Genomic DNA, 19265 nt, shown 5'->3' with positions numbered 1-19265 from the left:
GTACAAATTCTTCATCTATTTATGCTCCTAAGGCCCACAGAGTCATTGAAAAAGTAATATGATGAGTTCAACTGGTCATACTGGAAGTTCGTGTTATTATTGACTCTCTGCTTAGTCCACAAATTGCTAAGGATCCTTTTATCTATGTTTATTTGCTCACTTTTCTCATTTTAACTGAAACTTTTCCAAAAGTTTGGGACGCTTCTCTAGAAACTAGAGATTGAGTCAGCGCATAAAATGTGACTCCCTCACTCTCTACTTGTATCTCTAGATAGATGATAGATAGATGATAGATGATAGATAGATAGATAGATAGATAGATAGATAGATAGATGATAGATAGATAGATAGATATTTAAAAATAAGTGGAAAAAGAAGTTGTCATAGTTATTTTTAAATAACTAGTTATTTTCTTTAAAAAAATCTTTCTGACTCTGCTCAGGGTGCTTTAGCACAGAATTGAGAATGTGCTATCCCTTTTATATCTGCTTCTCTTTCAATGTCCTCTATTTCCTTCCAGAGCCTTAATATAAAATGATAAAAATGCCTTTCAGCACCTTTAATTTTTGTTCATTCATTCATTTCCCAAATACTTCTAATTTCTTTCCAAAGCACTTTTGATGATTCTCTGTGTTCTCTGTTATCATGGTCACTATCTAATTTTAGTGCCGTATTTCTGTGTGTTAATGGAATCCTCTTGCTTTTAGAGCCTGCTGCTTCCAAAATGTATTCTATAAACCACAGCCAGATTAATTTCTCTAAATTAAAACTCTCTAAAAAATGTTAACCAGATGTTCAAAACCCTATTTTAAGGAATAAATGCTAGCTTCTTATCCTGGCACCAGGGATCTGGAGTCACCCAATGAGCCCCATCTATCCTTTGAACTACTTCCCTGTATTTAAAGTGTTTAGCTTTTACTACTAAATGTTTCACACTTTCTCATCTTGGGACAGATGTTCAAATCTATTTGTCACTTTCATTTTCCTTTGTAAACACCTGCTCTATTCTTAGGCCATTACAAACACAGATTCCATGCAGTCTGCCCTTAATACAATCTAGATGTAATAATTTCCTTCTTCCTTCTATAACACCCTGTTTCTGCCTCAAGGCACTTGTGACTGCTATCAAATATTATATATTATGTCTATGTACATTTTACTACTTCTGTAAGAATACTCAATATATTGGTTTAGTAGCATTAGACTATTAATATATGTTTACTGAATAGGTAAAATTTGAAAATGAGCAATGTATTTCAGGGACAAAAACAATCTATTTAAAAGTTTAAATTACTTACAATTTTATTTCCAAAACTATAACAAAAATCTTGGCTCACACCTGATAAACTGATGAGTAACAAAATATCTTCATTGATTCTAAGATTTTTAAAGCCTTTAAAAGGGGTCTTGGGGGTTCAATGTGATAGTACTTCAGAATTAAAGATATAAAGCTTTGTAACAATGTAACATGTTACAGGACTCCAAAAAGTATTTGACATAAAAACATAACTGTATCTTTCAAGCAGAAGTTGAAAAATTTTTTAAATGGTAAAATAAATGTGATTGCTGAGTGATGTTAAAATGCAATGCTTGCATTTTCACTGAGAAGATAATGTATCCTACATTTCACACTGGGATTATCACAATATGTGTGAAAAGCAGGCTCACAGTAAGGAGTCTCTAAGAGTCAGCTACATTTAGTTTTTAGGAGTATGGTCTTAATATCTAGTTCAAAACTCATCCCCACAGATGACTTTCCGCAAGTCACTTAAAGTTTGTGCCTCAATTTCATCGTCTATAAAATGGGGACCTGTGTTAATGCATGCAACACTTTAAGCATAGAACCAACAATAGTACAAAGTAAGTACTACACATTATAAATATGATTTTTACTTAAAAAGAAGAAAATATCTTTGTTTGCCAAGATTACAATCAGCTTTATATTTTATTGGTTTTAGAGTCCAATTAAGTTTTAATAGAACTATAGTATTTTAGAGCTACAGAACCCTACAGATTTGGTCAACAAAATTTAGTCAAAATTTAATGTGTTTAAAATGACTTGTTCAAGGACTACAAGTAGTGAGTGGCCCAGTTAAAAAAAACAAACAAACATGTTTTCTTCCTTCCTTCCTTCCTTCCTTCCTTCCTTCCTTCCTTCCTTCCTTCCTTCCTCTACTAATCAATGGTTTCCAGTTGATTCTTGTAACTTATACAGTGAAGAATTTGAGGTAGCTAATTAAAAATACATTTTCCTGATTTCCAGTTCCAAATTTATGTACCATGTTTTCCTTTTAATTTTAGCACTGCTTTTCAGAGCAATTTCTTCCAAGTTATATAAGCATAATTTCTTCTCACTATTTTTTCCTATGCTATATCAGGATTTTATTTAATCTTACCTGGCAAATAACCAAGGTGTCAGGAGAAAAAAATCTAAAGAAGATTTGAGAGCCTATAGCTCAGCTTTAAGCTGCTATTTGCATTGGTCAAATAGCACAATATGTAGAGGCTGTTAGTATTTATAGCTCTACATTACTAACATTTCTCATATAGTATAAACCATAATAAAAAGAAATGACAAACATAATTATTTCATTATGTATACATATGTGAGGCATAAAAATCTAAAATAGCAATATAATTTTGATTTTTTAATACCATAGGATATAATGACTTCATTTGGTTAAACATTTGGCAGGTTTTGAAATCAAAGGGAAATTAGATGCTGAGTCTCTCTTCTTCCTTCCTTAACCTGTCCACTATACCCAAATATAGAAAGCAGAAGAGAGAGAGAAGCAAAGGCATAACAAGTATTTTATTAGAACAATGAATAATCAAATGTTGAATGTGATTAAAGGATTTTACAGATAAAAAGTGGGAAGTTCAGTGCAATATTGCACACCATGACTCTCATTGGAACATATGTTTGGGTGAGATGATACAGTTTTCTATAGAAAAGAAACTGTTACTGTACGAGTTTATGCTGGCTTAAGCTCTAAGCAAGAACGCTTACCCAAATCCTGTGGAATCTATGGAACACAAACAGTTTCTAAGCTATTTTAAAGGGTAAGAAAAAATTTAAAGTTTTTCTTAGGCTAGGAAAATGGCTTATTTTTCTGCCCAAGAACCAATTTAACAAGTATCAGAATCAAATACCTTATATGTGCTCAAATACCTATATTCTCACGAAAAAGAACAGTTTTTTTCCTAAATCATTTTTAATAACCCTCATGAACTGATAAGACCATTAGCTTCCAAGAGGATGAATAGTAGTTGGCACAGGATTTGATGTATCCTTTGACTTTCATTGTATAAAAGGGGTCAAAATAAGAAATGAGGCCATCTGAAATCAGATATTTTAAAATATTTTGGGTAATATGATAAAATTATTCAGCACATTAACGTGATATTTGATTCATCACCTTGAAAACTTTTTATACTACCCTTATTTTGTTCTCATCTCAACCATTGATAGGAAAGTCTTATAACTGATAACCTAAACAATTAGAAATCAATCCCATATAATAAAGAGGTGATATGCAAATTAACCCTCATGCCCTCACAAGATGGCTGCCTATGACCAGGCTGGCCGGTGTGTTAGTGAGGGATGACCGAACGACTGAACAGCAGGCTGTGTGGGGCGACCAGGCTGGCTGGGGTGCTGTGAGGGGCTACCAGGCTGGTGGGGGGGGAGGGACAGTTGGGGGCGACAAGGCCAGCAGGGGGGGCAGTTGGGTGTGACCAGGTTGGCAGAGAGGGGCAGTTAGGGGACATCAGGCCAGCAGGAGGGGCAGTTAGGGGTGACCAGGCAGGCAGGCAGGTGAGCGATTAGGAGCCAGTGGTCCAGGATTGTGAGAGGGATCCCAGATTGGAGAGGTTGCAGGCTGGGCTGAGGGAACCTCACCCCCATGCACAAATTACGTGCACTGGGCCTCTAGTATAATATAAACATGCAATTTTTCTCCAAAGAATATAAATTCATGGATTCCATCTGAGTTGGTATCTTTTTCTCTCAAAATCAACATGTATTAGGTTTTCACATGAGTAGATGAGAACGTGGACATTCGAACATTCCAAAGTTCAACTATTTCTATGGAAGTCTTTGCTCTGTTCGCAACATTGACCTTTCCCTGTACTGTTGCTTTATTATCTCCAATTGTAAAGAAGTGTCTCACAGGCTTTGAGAGAATTTCTCTCTGCTCTGTCTTTTAATTTAAAGTATATTTTCATTGGATTGAGAAAAACTTAATAGAAAATATATGAGTTTAAAGTTAAGAATTACATTAATTGCTATTAAATAATAATAAATGTGATTTTATATTTTATAACATTTTACAGAATAAAATAAGTGGTTTACATTTATTACACTTACTAGAGGAACTATAAATTGAAAAAGATAAATTGACAAAAGGTAACAATATTAAAATAAATTTCATATCGTCTGCATAATTTTAAGGAGACTATATTATATATAAAAACTATACATAAGAAGACATAATTGGCAAGAATAAAAAGTACAAACTCTTAAATGACTTTAAACAATGAAAAATATAGGAGAAGCTAAGTAAATAATTGAGATATTAGCAGCTATTAAAATTTTTATTTGTGAAAAAAAAATGCTTGCATAAGAAAATACCTATGGTATAGCAATTTCTAAACTGTGGAGAAATATATCCAGAAAGAAATATAACAAAATTTTTAAAGAAGTGGCTCCTTGGTGTTCTGTTTCATTATGCTTTAGGTACTTGTCACATTTATTTTGCAATGCACATATGTTATATCAGGAATAAATTTAAAATAACACCTTTCAAATACGTTTCTCAGTTAATATTTTATAGCACTTCATGACTTAAGCAAGGCAGCGAGAATAATTTTCCATTTAATAGTTGAGAAGACTGGGTAATTTTCCAATTGGAGGAGCTTGAAATAAAACCCAGATTCTCCAAAGCCAGCTTTAATATTTCTTCTGTAATATCATACTATAAAGATATTGGAAATAGATATGTAAAATTTCTATGAGGTTTTTCCCAATAAAGGCACAATAATTGTCATCTGAGCTATTATTAAGAACACTATTAATTTTTTTCTTTATAAATTCCTTTCTTTGAAAGAAAAATAAATGTATGAGATCAGTCACATGTTACTAAAAAGGGATATCAAAGTAGGTAAAATGTGTCAGAGAGAAAAAATGCATACTTATATCTATGTTTGATTTATGATAGCAAGAATTAGAAAAAATTAAAAAATTCTTTTATTTTGCTTTAGGAAGATAATGAAAATGGTACTCCAAGTGAAAATGAAAGAAGGCATAGTAAGATTATTAATAATAACTAAATGCAAAAGTCTATAAAATAAGAAAAGGATAAAAAAAAAAGTTAAATAGGCTTGATAAGTAACCTGTAGCTTTCTAGTAAAGATACCTACTTTAATAATTAAGAAATTAAAGTGGAAACAAATATCTTTATAACTACTGAGGATGACTTACACAGCATAAATAAAAGATGAAAGTTATGAATAAGAATAGAGGTGGAGCTCTGACCGGTTTGGCTCAGTGGATAGAGCGTTGGCCTGCGGACTGAAGGGTCCCAGGTTCGATTCCGGTCAAGGGCATGTACCTTGGTTGCAGGCACGTTCCCAGTAGGGAGGTGCAGGAGGCTGCTGATCGATGTTTCTTTCTCATCGATGTTTCTAACTCTCTATCCCTCTCCCTTCCTCTCTGTAAAAAATCAATAAAATATATATTTTTTTAAAAAAAAGAATAGAGGTGGATTCTTTTCAGAAGCCCACACAACTCTAGCAGTAACATAGTTTAACTCCTGTGTGGCCACACTCTGACCACGTATGCTGGTCCAACATACACATGACCCGTCGCAGAGAGTGAGCAACTTTAGAGCATAAGACGTCTTATTAACCTTCGTATGTGCAAAACCTAGCATGGTGCACATTGTGTATTTGCACATGAAATCAAACTCATTCCAATAGCTTGAACCAAATCAACTCAAAAGTTACATGTATTGGAAACATACATCCCCCAAACTAATTAAATGATTCAAGAGATTATCTGCCCTACCAGATAATTTATGCTACTAGTTGCTATTCCATTAGGTTATGAATATGTATACTCATACAAGTCCAACTTGTTTAATCTATAAAATGGAGCCATTTCCTCTAAGTCAAGAGTCACAAGTTAAAAAGATTTTAGTCAGGTAAATAATATCGATATGTGGAGTTGATTAGTTGCAATAAGCGTATTTCTCTCATCTTTGGTTGGGAAACAGGTACAGAGAAATATTTTTCCAAGTATAAGAATGATGACAAATGGCAACAACTCATCCTCAGCCTCAGGGTCAGGGACACACAATTAAAAAAAAAAAAGAGTTGTGGGGATTATGTTACACTTTCATGCTACTTCTATATGGACAGCTTCTACTGAACTCCACCTGATGGTGCCCATTAGGGACAGAGGATCATAACAACAAGAAATTCTGACTTCTCAAGAATAGCTGGAAATCCAGATTTTTCTTTAAATCATCTCATTTTTTTAGTGGTGGTAATTTTTAAAATTTAAAACACTATGTAGGTCAAGTAAAATTCACCTACACAGCATATTTGACATGCAAACTCCTGGTATAAGACCTCTGGTTTAACAATTTGATTACTCTATTGTTGCACATATAATTGAGATATTCCTTAAAAGTCATATAATTTAACAACTAAAATATTAAGGAGAGTTTACAGATTAAAGAAAACTAAATAATAAGGATTAAATGTGCTATTATTCCATTCTCGTAACTTCACAAATACCGAGTATTTCACACACTCCATTTATTATCAAAATGAAAATATAAAAGCCTAGAGGTGACAATAGAATAATAATAATTATAAACTTTAATTTAAATGTGGTATAACTAAGGTTAGGTCACAAGTTCAAATTGGTTCTCTATATACACAGAGGCTTGGTTGTACTTCTAAGAGATGACTAAATTAGCAAATTACAGTCAGTAGGAAGTTCTGTCTTAACTGACATTTTAAAAGAAATATTCTACTAAGAAAACTAAAATTTCAACCTCATTTTAATCACTTTAGCTATTCAGATTCTATTAATCAAATAAGAAAAAAAAGTCTCCAACACCTAGAATGATTAATGTGTTTGTATAAATGTGAGAAAAATGATCACATCTTCAAGTAACAGATTATAAGTACAAAGAAAGTTCACATGATAGCTATGCTGATGAAAATTACCTGCGGGGTGTTACAACATAACCCATGCATTAATTAACCTTTTGCCATAAATATCTAGAAACATCAGCAAAGATAGGTTTCTCTTTTTCTTTTGCTCCAGCTCCTTCAGCAATTTAAAAAGTAAAATACTGTGCAGTTACTGAAGGATACAAATAAAATACACTTAGTTTTTATCAGTTCTCCATGTTACTATATTAAAGCCACATAAGTATAGCAAGTAGGCTATTTCATCTTATGTTTTTGTTAATAAATGATGAGAGATAATGTCTGATTTCTATGTAAATCTTTACTTCCATGAATGAGATCAGTAAATTATTATGAATGTTGGCTACCATTTAATTATCTACCTTTTCACTCTGTGAGAAAATAAAGGTAGGTTCTGGTCAGGATGGTGGCATAGGGAAATATGGCACTTGGAACCGCCCACAATGACATCAAAATTACAACTAAATTACAGAACAACCATAATTCATAACTACCTGAAATCTAGCTGAACAGAAGACCTATAAATAAGTATATACAGAAGAAGCCACATCAAGATTTCTAGGAAGGACGGAGACACAGAATGGGCTGGTCTCACCCCCACGTGTGGCCATTAAAAATCAAGAGAGAAATCTTGGCCAAAAGGTGCACTCTAAGGAGCAGGGGTTCTTGGCCCCACAGCAGAATTCCCAGCTCAAGGGTCTGGTGCAGGTTTCTCCCAGACAGAAGTGCTGGCAGAGGCCATTGTTCTTTGATGAGCCCTTTCCCCACAGAGCTGGCAGGTGGGTGTCATAATCTGAATTTCCATCAACCTGGTTAACACTGTTAGTCCAGCCTTGATGATTCCTTGAGACACCGCTCCACCCAACTTGTGGGCCCACCCAAGCCATTTACAGTGGCTTTTCCATACAAATGGTCTCTCATGCCTCATGATTTGGACTTTCCTACTATCTCCCAAACAAGCAGCAACTGGTCTCTGCATGACCTATGTCTCTTGCTAAGTGATCCTGGTCCTGGCACTACTGGGAATGTGGCCTGGCTTGCAGCATGGCCTTTCCTGGGCACCTTCAAGCCCCAAACAAGTAGCAACCATCTGAAGATCACTCTACAGCTAGTGTCAGGTGGCACCAGGCAGGGAACAGGTGGTGGCTGGTCCTGCACCTCCCAGGAGGCCCCAGTGGGCCTGGTGGACAGCTTCAGACCATGCCGGACTACAATCCTACTGCCTCCATGATCAATGTTTCACAAGAACAAAACACATTCTTTATTACTTCATTTTCAAATGAATAAACACATCTATATTTGAGTGTATTTTTCAAGCATTTGGACAGTTTTCACTTGGGATCTGAAGTTGAAAAATCAGCTAATGCTAAATGTTACCATGATGTGGGAAAACAGAATTTCTAATAAACAATAGTAATATGAGCTACTGTATTTCCTCGAGTCATTAAAGGCAAGGATCAATAAGACTTGGTGAACGTGCAGATTACTGCAAGATTTCAGTGCTGCTAAATCACATGTTAAATAATAATTTCACATCTCTATGCAATTGTTTGTAGCCACATTTTTTCTCTTTGATGTAGTACTACCTCTTTTAGAGGGTTAACAGACTCTAATTGTTCAATCACAAACAATTAGAGCTGTTCCCTTCTATTAGTGAATTGTTAGTTAGTATTAATTAATTCATTATATAATTAAGCTTGCCAATGGATAAGTCAATCCTTCATTAGGTTAGGAAATATTCTTGTTTAGATAATGAGCTACATATATTGTTTTAGAATGTTAGGGTATTCTATATTATTCTAACTAAATGATGATTTGCCAAATGAATCTTTAAGGAGCTAAACTAGTGAACTCCTTCCACAAAATATTATTCAGAAAATAAAATTTTTATTGCAGTTAAGAAGTACACAATGATATGTTAAAGTAAGAAGGTGATAATTTTATGTTCATAAAGTGGGTAATAACTATCTAGAAAACTAGAGGTGCATATATTTGTCATTTTTATTAAGGGAAAACATATTTTATGAATATTTCAAACTAAGTAGCCATTTTCAATAACTTGGAACAAACAATAAATCATTCATAATTATTAATAACATTTTCTAAATGGATCTTTCTCTTGTATCTGTCAGGAAGATAGTTATTCAAGTAAAGTTAGACTATTTACTAAAACATTTGTTATTATTTTAATTTTAGGTACACCTCTACTATAATACATATACATTTAGGTAAGGTCTATCTACCTTAATTGGCAAGGCTAGCACATATCTGTCACACTGAAAAATGACAATAAATATATTTGTAATATAAGGATACACAAAGTTTCAAAAGAAATTTGGCACTTCTGCCAATGCTAATTTGCCAGTGCTCATCTAAACTAGATTTAATATAGCCATTGATTCCTAGATGATCGTGTAAAAGATGATGACACATGTGTGTATGAATAAAAATATATGACTTTTAAAGACTTAAAATGAGAACATAAATTTATAATACTTCTGAATTATTACAGGAATGTACAAGCTATCATCGGAAGATAGGATCTACATACCTGACAGGTAATGTTCTGTCTCCTTTCCTCCTATCCATCTCTCTTTGGGGAACAGGATACCAACGAAAATTCAGTTTCCAGTTAAAACCCCCATAAGTCATGTCTGACCCAGCCATATATTCAAAGGTATCATCACTAATCACATCAATGATGGGGCATACAACTGTTTTCCTGCAGAAGAAGTAGAAGCAGTTTACACATAAATAATAATTTAAGTGCTATAGTTGTTTCTTCAAACTCAATATAGTTGATGTGTTTAAATATAATTATTTTGTGACATTAATATGTTTTTATTTTATCATTTTTCCTATGGAATTATTTCCTTTTACCAGATCTTCCTTCAGCCAACTTCATACTACCATGTATAATCTAATCAGATATAGTGATGGATCTTCAAGCTGATTTTCAAATACATTCTAAGTACTAACCCAGCAGGATGGACATGGTCTATTATTCATAAAACCTCCGCCCACAGCATGATTAGTACAGCTGCTTTGACGTTATGCATCATTTTAGCTATGTCTTTTATAGAAAAGTAATTGCATACAGGGAGTGGAGAATGGATGATTGCAAATTAGATCTGGTAGTTCCAATCTCAGAGGAGTTACTGTTAGATTAAGGAGATAGTTCTATGAAAATCTTCATGGAGAAAATATCTATTATAAAAAACAAACAACAAAAATCAACAAATAGAAATAACAATAAAAATAGCAATAATGAGTATAAGTAAATGTTTCCCATGAAAGATATTAGGGTCATGACAATTTCTGAGTGAATTGTCCTACACTTAAGAGTTTATAGTAACAATCTACATCTTTTAAGATATAGAAAGATAACCAACTTCAATTTCTGGTGTTTATACCCTGACCTATCTTTTCTTAAAGTAAGAGAAAAAGCCAGATTTGGGGTTCTTGATGATGGCTTTTTAGGTAAAAAGAATTTTTTGCCATGGGAGATCAATAGGTACTCACCTTCCCATGCTCCCAGTTATATGTCTTATTATAGTATCAAACTTGTGTCATCGCCACAGTAAATGTGTACTTCTACCTAAGTTTGCCAGAGTTGAAGCTAATTCTGAAGAATAGAACTTATTCGTCATATTTGGTAGAAGGTAAACATACAAATATGCTTTTGAATAGCACACCTATATCACTCATACTTATTTTCAATTCTCTTTTATATTCTACACAATTAATTAAAGACTAGAGTTCTCTGAAATCAGTAGAATTCACCTACCTTTGGAAAAACTTCTTGGTAACACTGGTCCCTACAAAATCAATATCTTTTATTTAGTTAGTTAGTTATTAAATTTAGTAATTTAATTTGTAGGGAGATGAAATTAGATCTAATAACTTTGAACAGGACTTTATTATCTAGTTATGGCAACTTTAGAACCTACTAGTAGAACAAAACAGTAGAGTTCATTACATAGAAATATAATTTAAATATGTTGTTACATTAAAAAATAAATGATCTATGCATGACCATATTGAAACAATATTATATTAAAAACTCACTAGGCTGAATATGAAACATGTTTTAAAAGGCAGCATAATGTATGAATGTTGCCAAGAAATGCATTTAAGATGTTCCAAGTTCATTTTATTTCGCCAGCCTTACCCTCCTGTGAGTACTGTACAATACACAGAGTGGAAAAATGTTATTAGCTGTGTACTACATGCAGTTGACTAAAAGGTTCCTACTGCTTTATTCAACTGCTATGGTTCATTTTACTGGCAGAATCCATCCATCTTCGTGGCAAGTATCAAATCCTGCCATTTAAGTGATATAGCTGGACTAGCTCACACTACACAGCCCTGGTTTTGAGTGCTTAATTAAAAACTTCAATTCTAGAAAGACCTTTCTATTGCAGGTGAACTTCCTTTGCAAGCAAGGTGTTATGCAAGGCTATGTTTTTATATCCGACAGTATTCAACATTGTTGTCTTCCTAAGTGCTTGGGAATTACACTCATTTATCACCAATGTTTATGAATATCTTCAGCAAAGGCTCATGCCTCATAGCCTCATCATTAAAGAGAATTTCAGGTAACCAGGAGGTTCTTAATTTCTGCAAGTAACATTCAATCTTCCAGATTCCATCATTTTTATGTACAAAGTGGCAAGGTTGTTTAAATAATTAAGCATTCTTTATAGCTGAGCTCTGTACGTTTTATGTTTGGAATGTGGAATTTATGTGTTTTTATTTTTAAGATCCTGAAGGTGGTTTTGAACTAAACTTTGCATAAGGACACTAACCTAGTAGAAAAAAGACTAGTCTGGGAATAGGAACAACTGAATTGCTCCCATCATTTCCAATAACTGGATCAAGCTACTTAATCTCTGTGCTCCTCCCTGTTATTAGGTACAGGTAAACATATCTACATTACCCACCTCACAGTGGTTGTGAGAACACAATAAGATCCTTTGAAAATGTATTTTACAAAATTGCACTATTTCAAATTAGACTGGTTTCCTTCCCCTAAAAATGAATATTCAACATGTTTACTATTTAAATTGTTTGACTATTTCTTAATCAAATAATCATGTTCACCACTACAAAACCAAGGTCTTTATTATGTGAGAAAGATGGGGACGGCTTTTTTAAAAGCTAGGAATATACCTGAAAATAGCAACCTGGAAGAGATTTTCTGGTGGAAAGCCAACACTGTTCTGACAGGCTCCGTCATAACCCAGGCAGACAGAACCCGTGAGTCCTTACCTGTCTTCCTTTATTCTCGCCAGCAAGGGCTCCAGCCAGCCCACGGTACATTCACAGTGTGCATCGAGGAAAGTGATGACCTGCCCTTTTGAAGCAGCTGCTCCTCGAAGGCGGGCACGTATTAACCCGGAGCGCTCTTCCATTCTGATAATTTTTACTGGTACTTCTAAATTTTTCACATAATTCTCTAATGTCAGCTTGAGAAAATCTGCAACGTGCAATACGAATTTATAAGAAAGTTTTGAAACTGTTTTAAAACACCACAGAGATACTACTGCCCAAATGAAAACTCAACACACAGAGATGGTGGTGAACTCCTGTCAACATTTTTTGCAGTAGGTGACATAAAGCTATAGAGACTTCATGAGTATATTCATGTACAGTTCATTATAACCTGTCACTTGGCTGACAAGAATAAGGATAAAATAGGAAGTTAATATGTCAGACTCTAATGGAGGAACTAAGGCACACTGGCAAATGCAGGCTCCTTCATTAAGTTATTTTGCATTTACCTGAACTTAAAAAAAAGACAGGTATCCATAAAGTTATATAAATGTTCAATTATCTGAGCAGTTGAGTTGGGGGAAAAAAGGAACCCTTTTGAATGTCATTTTGTCTGATCTCCTGGGTTAGTAAGAACCAAATGGAATCATGGGAGAAACTGTAAATTAGTTCCTTGTCTCTAGAGTTGGGATTGCCTAGATACACTGATGGAAATGCACTGATGATGAGGGGTGGTTTCAGGGTTAGTATAATTACAAGGAAAATACAGATCATTTCCCAGCTGTCTTCTTGACCATAATAAAGTGTTCTAATTTAAGAAAATATATGAGAAAAACATTTATACCTCTTTCACTGGCATCATCTACCAAGATGACCTCAGAAAGTAAATAGTGTGGAGAACGATTTATAACGCTGTAAACAGTTCGAAGGAGGGTGCTCCAAGCTTCATTATGAAACACAATAACTACACTTGTGTTTGGAAGTTCATCAGGGTAGACCTTCGTCTTGCATCTGGAAAAGGGAAAAGAAGAAAGATATGTTACTAAATAATTCATTTTTTATTCTGATCGCTGGAATAAAAAATATCCGTGATAGCACAATTTTAGACTTCAAAGGTCCTTATTAAGGAAAGATTTTATGCACATCTACAATAATTTTCCTCTTTACAAATGCTGTGAGTAATCAGTTGGCATTTTGAAAATTAAATATGCATAATTACTAATATTTCATTTTAATTCCCGCAGGGAACCAAGCAGCATGATTCCACAAGTCTAAGGAAGCTAAAATAACATCCTGAGACTATCAACAGGAGACCAGGTACAACAGGGACAGCTGAATTCATTTACTGGATGTAATTTTGTTCTTTGTTGAGAAAAGGACAATTACTGTATAAAACTCAAAAAGTCATGAGAACATAGAAAAGACATACATCCACAGAATTTTGAAGCATGTAAAGCAGATTACTTTTCTATTCTAAAATCTAGTCACGCATGCTGGCCATTCTGCATGAGAATGATGTGCACCATGTCTCCTTTGTTGGAAAAGTTCAGGAGCCAGGATGTATTTTATAGATTCTCAATTAGTGCAATATAATCAAATCTGAGATCAGGACAGGGAGTAGGCAGGCCACCAGCACTTCTCAAACTTTAATCGATATAGGGATTTGTTAAAATGCACATTCCAGCCTGTCTGGCACAGCTCAGTGGTGGAGCGTTGACCTATGAACCAGGAGGTCAGGGTTTGATTCCCAGTCAGGGCACATGCCAGGTTGAAGGCTCAATCCCCAGTGTGGGGTGTGCAGAAGCAGCCGATTAATTATGCTCTATCATCATTCATGTTTCTCTCTCTCTCTCCCTCTCAGAAATAAATTTGAAAATATTAAAAAATAAAAAAAATAAAATGCACATTCTGATTCAATAGGTCTGGGAGATAGCCTGAGATTTTGCATTTTTAAGAAAACTTTCAGGCGATTCAGATGCTCCTGGTGCCTAGAGGGCACTGATTAGTCAGGGGCTAATCCATAATTGTTATTACTATTAGAACTTGATGTCTTGAGAAAAAAAATTTTAACTTTGCTTGTGCAAAGCAGCCTAGATTTCACTTTTCAGGCAATCAATCCAAAAAGGTACATTTGGATAAATAATACGCATACTGCTCTAGTAGTATCAGAAGTTTAACATGCAGGTGTTTCTTACCCCCAGGAACTTGTCAACATTCAGACATTTCTGTCATGTGATTTTAAATCATCATCATTATAGAATAAAAAAATGTCCCTGGGTATCCATAGCAAGAATTAAAGTTTATTCACCTTAGATTAATTTTTCATATAAAATATTCTGAAGAGCTGGGGAATTAAAATAATTCCACCCAACATTTCTTGCCACTCATGAACAACCTAATACATGACATAAAACAAGCATTATAATAATTAGTTTCATTCATGGGTGGATGAGAAAATCCAATAAAATGTGGGAGTTAAAGGCATATAATAAAACAAATACTGATTGTGTACCTACTGATATTTTAATCATCTTTTAAACTAGTTTAAGTTTCATCTGCTCAGTGAAGTCTCCTGCAATATAACCCGGTAAGAATGTACATATACCTGAACTAAAAGTTATATACATATAATTTTCCTTCAGCATATATTTATTCAAAAAACATTAAGCAGCCATAATATATGATTTTGTATATACAGGAAAAGAAAAATGTAGTTGGAAAAGGTAGTATGACTCATAGTCATCTCTTCCAATTCTGCCAGCAAAATTCAAGTAGTTTCTATGTGCTTCATCAACTAACTTGTAACCCCAGGCAGCTCAGCACTATGTGAACTTAGAAAGCCATCCTGGTAAGTCAGAAAGGTTCTCTCTATGATTTTACTCAACTCTCAATTCTTCAGCTTCATCACACCCCATCTCTTTCAGCATGTTAAGGAAAAAGGCTGGTAAGAATCATCATCATCATCATCATTATAGACATCATTACCATCAATAAAGAAGTAAAACTAGAAAAACAGGCTGAAAGCAATCTAACAGTCAATGACAACTGGCTTTAACCCAAGGATAATAGGTTATAAGGCTACAAAGTATCATTTGGAATAAAGTGATGAATTTTAAATCAAATTTTTGTATGTCATACTAGATGCCAACAAAGAAAATATGAATGACATATTAATATAGATAAATCATTTAAAAGGTCAAAATAAAAGCAGACACTTGGATCTACTTAAACTATTTCTATCATGCTCTATTTTTGTGGTTTAAAAAAAGCACTCACAAATGTTAATTTTGTATTCATAATATGTGACAAAGTTATATTGACCTAATTTACTATTAATGCAGCTATTACATATACTTACAGAACCTTTACACTATCATTATTTAGTGTAGCATAAACATAAATGTGGCTATTATTTTTCTATTAATTATTCCTCTTCTTCCCATGTGAAAAGTTATTTATCAAAGAAAACTTTGTGTAATAATAAAAAATTATAGAATAATTCTTAAGCTATACACATCAATCATTTTCTATGTCAGTTTACCTAATTACCTCAAGTGCAATGATATATGCATCAGCAAGAGCTAGGATACTCATTGTTTCTGAGAGCTTTGTGTTACACTGAACTGGTATTATTAACTGTATTTTATCAAAGCTATTCTTTCACCTATGGTAAGGTACACCATGATTTTAGGTACGACTAAAAAAAGAAAAAAAAAAGTTTTCAAATAAACTGTGACATAATGTTTGTTATCACTAGAATCTACCTAACACTTACATAAAGCTTATGAACACTGATTTTTAAATATATATGTATATATTATTGATTTCAGAGAGAGGAAGAGAGAGGGAGAGAGGGATAGAAACATCAATGATAAGAGAGAATCATTGATCAGCTGCTTCCTGCATGCCCCCTACTGGGGATTAAGCCTGCAAGCTGGACATGTGCTCTGACCGGGAAGCAAACTGTGACCTCCTGGTTCATAGGTTGATGCTCAACCACTGAGCAACACCAGCTGGGCTGGACATAGATTTCTATGAATATTGTCATGCTTGCTTATGAATCAGTAGCAACAGTTATCTATGTTTCTGCTTCTATTTTGTTTGTTGAATTATTTTGCTCATTAGATTCCACATGTGAGTAAGATCATATGGTATTTGTCTTTCTCTGACTGGCTTATTTCACTTAACATAATGTTCTCTTGGTACATTCATGATGTCTTAAAAGGTAAGATTTCCTTCTCTTTTATGGTCAAGTAATATTCCATTGTGTAAATGTAGCACAGCTTTTTTAGCCATTCATCTACTGGTGGGCACTTTGGCTGTTTCCAAACCTTGTCTATTGTAAATAATGCTTCAACGAACAATGGAGATGCATATATTCTTTCAAATTAGTGTTTTGGTTTCTTTAGATAGATTCCCAGTAGTGGGATCACTAAGTTAAAAGGTGGTTCCATTTTTAGTTTTTGGAGGAAAATCCTTAGACTTTTTTACAGTGGCTGTACCAGTCTGCATTCCCACCCGAAAGAAGACCTACAGATGGCCAATAGACATATGAAAAGACACTTAACGTCACTGTCATTAATCATCTGTCATCTATTCTAAGGACTTTCTCTTTGCTTTAGGTTGTATTGCTTAATATATGAGAGACATCATTAGCACTTATCTCAGTAACAAAATATGAATCAGCTTCATGTTTTTTTGTGTATCTTCCTTGGTATTGTAAAGTGTTTTCAATCTTTAAAGTGAGAAGGAATTAAATGGGAATCTTGAGAAAATGCAGATTGTGATTCAGTAGGTCTGGGATGGGCCCAAGATTCTGTATTTCTAATAAGATCTCTGGTGATGTCCCCTCTGCTGATCCCTGATAGACATGATAAGAAGCACAGTTATATAAATCAGTCAGCTGTTGACTAGCAAGAAAATACAGACTTGTTCCAACAGTAAGTATTTGCTTCATCATATGAATTTTAATTCTTGCCATAATCTCCTTGCCTTTCTTTTCAGACAATAACTTCCCCCGATCAGAATCTTATTGTCATCTATCTGAAGAAATGTCAGATGACAAATTCTACACATGGAGTATAATCAGCACACAAAACTTCATTGAAGCATGACTATATGAACAGCCATGACCATGTTCACACAACTTAAAATATAGTGGCTACATAACAACTACCAGCTGGTAGACAATGATTGCAACTAACCATCAACTATAAAACTCATCCTGATTTCAAATATATAAACTATACAAAATGCATATCTTAGGACAGGTGAATACAGTAATTTTTGTTTAGTACAGAAAAAGTACTTAAAGTGTTGTTTAGTACTTTGCTTTGTTTTTTTTAAATACATTTAGTTTCTAAGCAGGTAGAGTTTGAAACTCTAATACTCTCTTCTCCCTGACAGATGGCAAACAACTTCTTTGTAATATTACAAGAATAACTTCAACACTATCCACCTCAGCTTTTATATATTTTACATGATAAGAATAAAGTAGATAATCTGGAATGAGTGTTAGATATTACTTGGTCTACAAAGTAAAGCTCAGAATCTCCAAATGTTGGAATTAGAAAGGATTTTCAAAGCTGACTAATTCTAATCTTGATTGTGCAGAATACAAGTCTCAAGTCAGAGAACTAGTTCAATACTCTGGGTCAACAAGTAATAATAATGATAATAATGAAGTAATGTATTATTTAATACTAGTAACAGTAATGTTTTCTTCCCCAGAGTATATGCTATATCAAACATTTTAAATATAACTGGTGTCTGAAAAATTGGAAAAACACACACATTTAAATCATACAAAATATGACTTAATCTTACATGATAAAATATATATATATATATAATTTTTTTAATGAAATAGAGAAATAATCCTGGCCAGCATGGCTCCGTGGTTGAGTATCAACCTATGAGCCAGGAGGTGATGGTTCAAATCCTGGCCAGGGCTTTTGCCTGGGTTGCAGGCTCGATCCCCAGTTGGGGCATGCAGGAGGCAGCCAATCAATGATTCTCTCTTATCATTGATATTTCTATCTGTGTCTCCCTCTCCTTTTCTCTCTGAAATCAATACAAAAATATTTTAAAAAAGAGAAATAACCTTTCTCCAAGTATCATTTCATTAAAACTGAGCATAAAAAAATCAACTTTCATTAAAATTATATACATACAGACCAGATACTCTTTTATAACTCTGTTTATGAAGAGATTATTTTTCTCTTATGTAAACATTTAAATGAGATTGGCAAATTGGCATTATGGTGGGAGCACAATGAGAGTAAAAGTAGCAGAATGCACAAGCAATTTTCATCAATTTGGAAGGAGTATTTGATGCCTACTAGTCCAATTAAGTTCCTGAAATCTGGTATTCTAGGAAAATCATAAGTATTATCATAGCAATATGTCATATTTATACCATATTATGACATAATAAATCTCTAATATTTGAAGTAAAAGTTTATTTCCTTTTAATTCTGTAATAATATATTTGTGACAATTTGGCTGCAATTGGAATCATCCCATGAGCTTGGAAAAAACAAACAAAAACATTGATGTGTGAATTTCAGCAACAGGGATTCTGATTTCTGTGTCTGGGTGTGGTCATGTGTAATGGGATTTTAAAATATATCTCCTTTGGGGGATTTGAATGTTTGAATGTACAGCCTAAGTTAAAAACTGTTACCGAAAGTTAATGAAAAAAAATTCTGGTTTTTAAGAAAAAATGTGTGTGTGTGTGTGTGTGTATGTATGTATGTGTATACACA

General features: G+C 33.9%; 1 protein-coding gene across 1 annotated transcript in view; it reads right to left on the bottom strand.

Annotated features, from left to right (window-relative positions):
• GALNT13 (polypeptide N-acetylgalactosaminyltransferase 13) overlaps window positions 1-19265 on the bottom strand; it is a 500019-nt gene that overhangs the window by 180906 nt on the left and 299848 nt on the right. Inside the window, exons 5-7 of the mRNA XM_015559821.1 lie at window positions 13343-13509; window positions 12496-12703; window positions 9776-9946 (exon numbers count right to left, since the gene is read on the bottom strand). Coding sequence (XP_015415307.1) covers window positions 9776-9946; window positions 12496-12703; window positions 13343-13509 — 546 coding nt within the window. The remainder of the gene's footprint in view (window positions 1-9775; window positions 9947-12495; window positions 12704-13342; window positions 13510-19265) is intronic.

This window comes from Myotis davidii, unplaced genomic scaffold, assembly GCF_000327345.1.
Source record: "Myotis davidii unplaced genomic scaffold, ASM32734v1 scaffold753, whole genome shotgun sequence".
In the NCBI taxonomy this organism is placed as follows: Eukaryota; Metazoa; Chordata; class Mammalia; order Chiroptera; family Vespertilionidae; genus Myotis; species Myotis davidii.
This window is presented reverse-complemented; position numbering and strand designations above follow the sequence as displayed.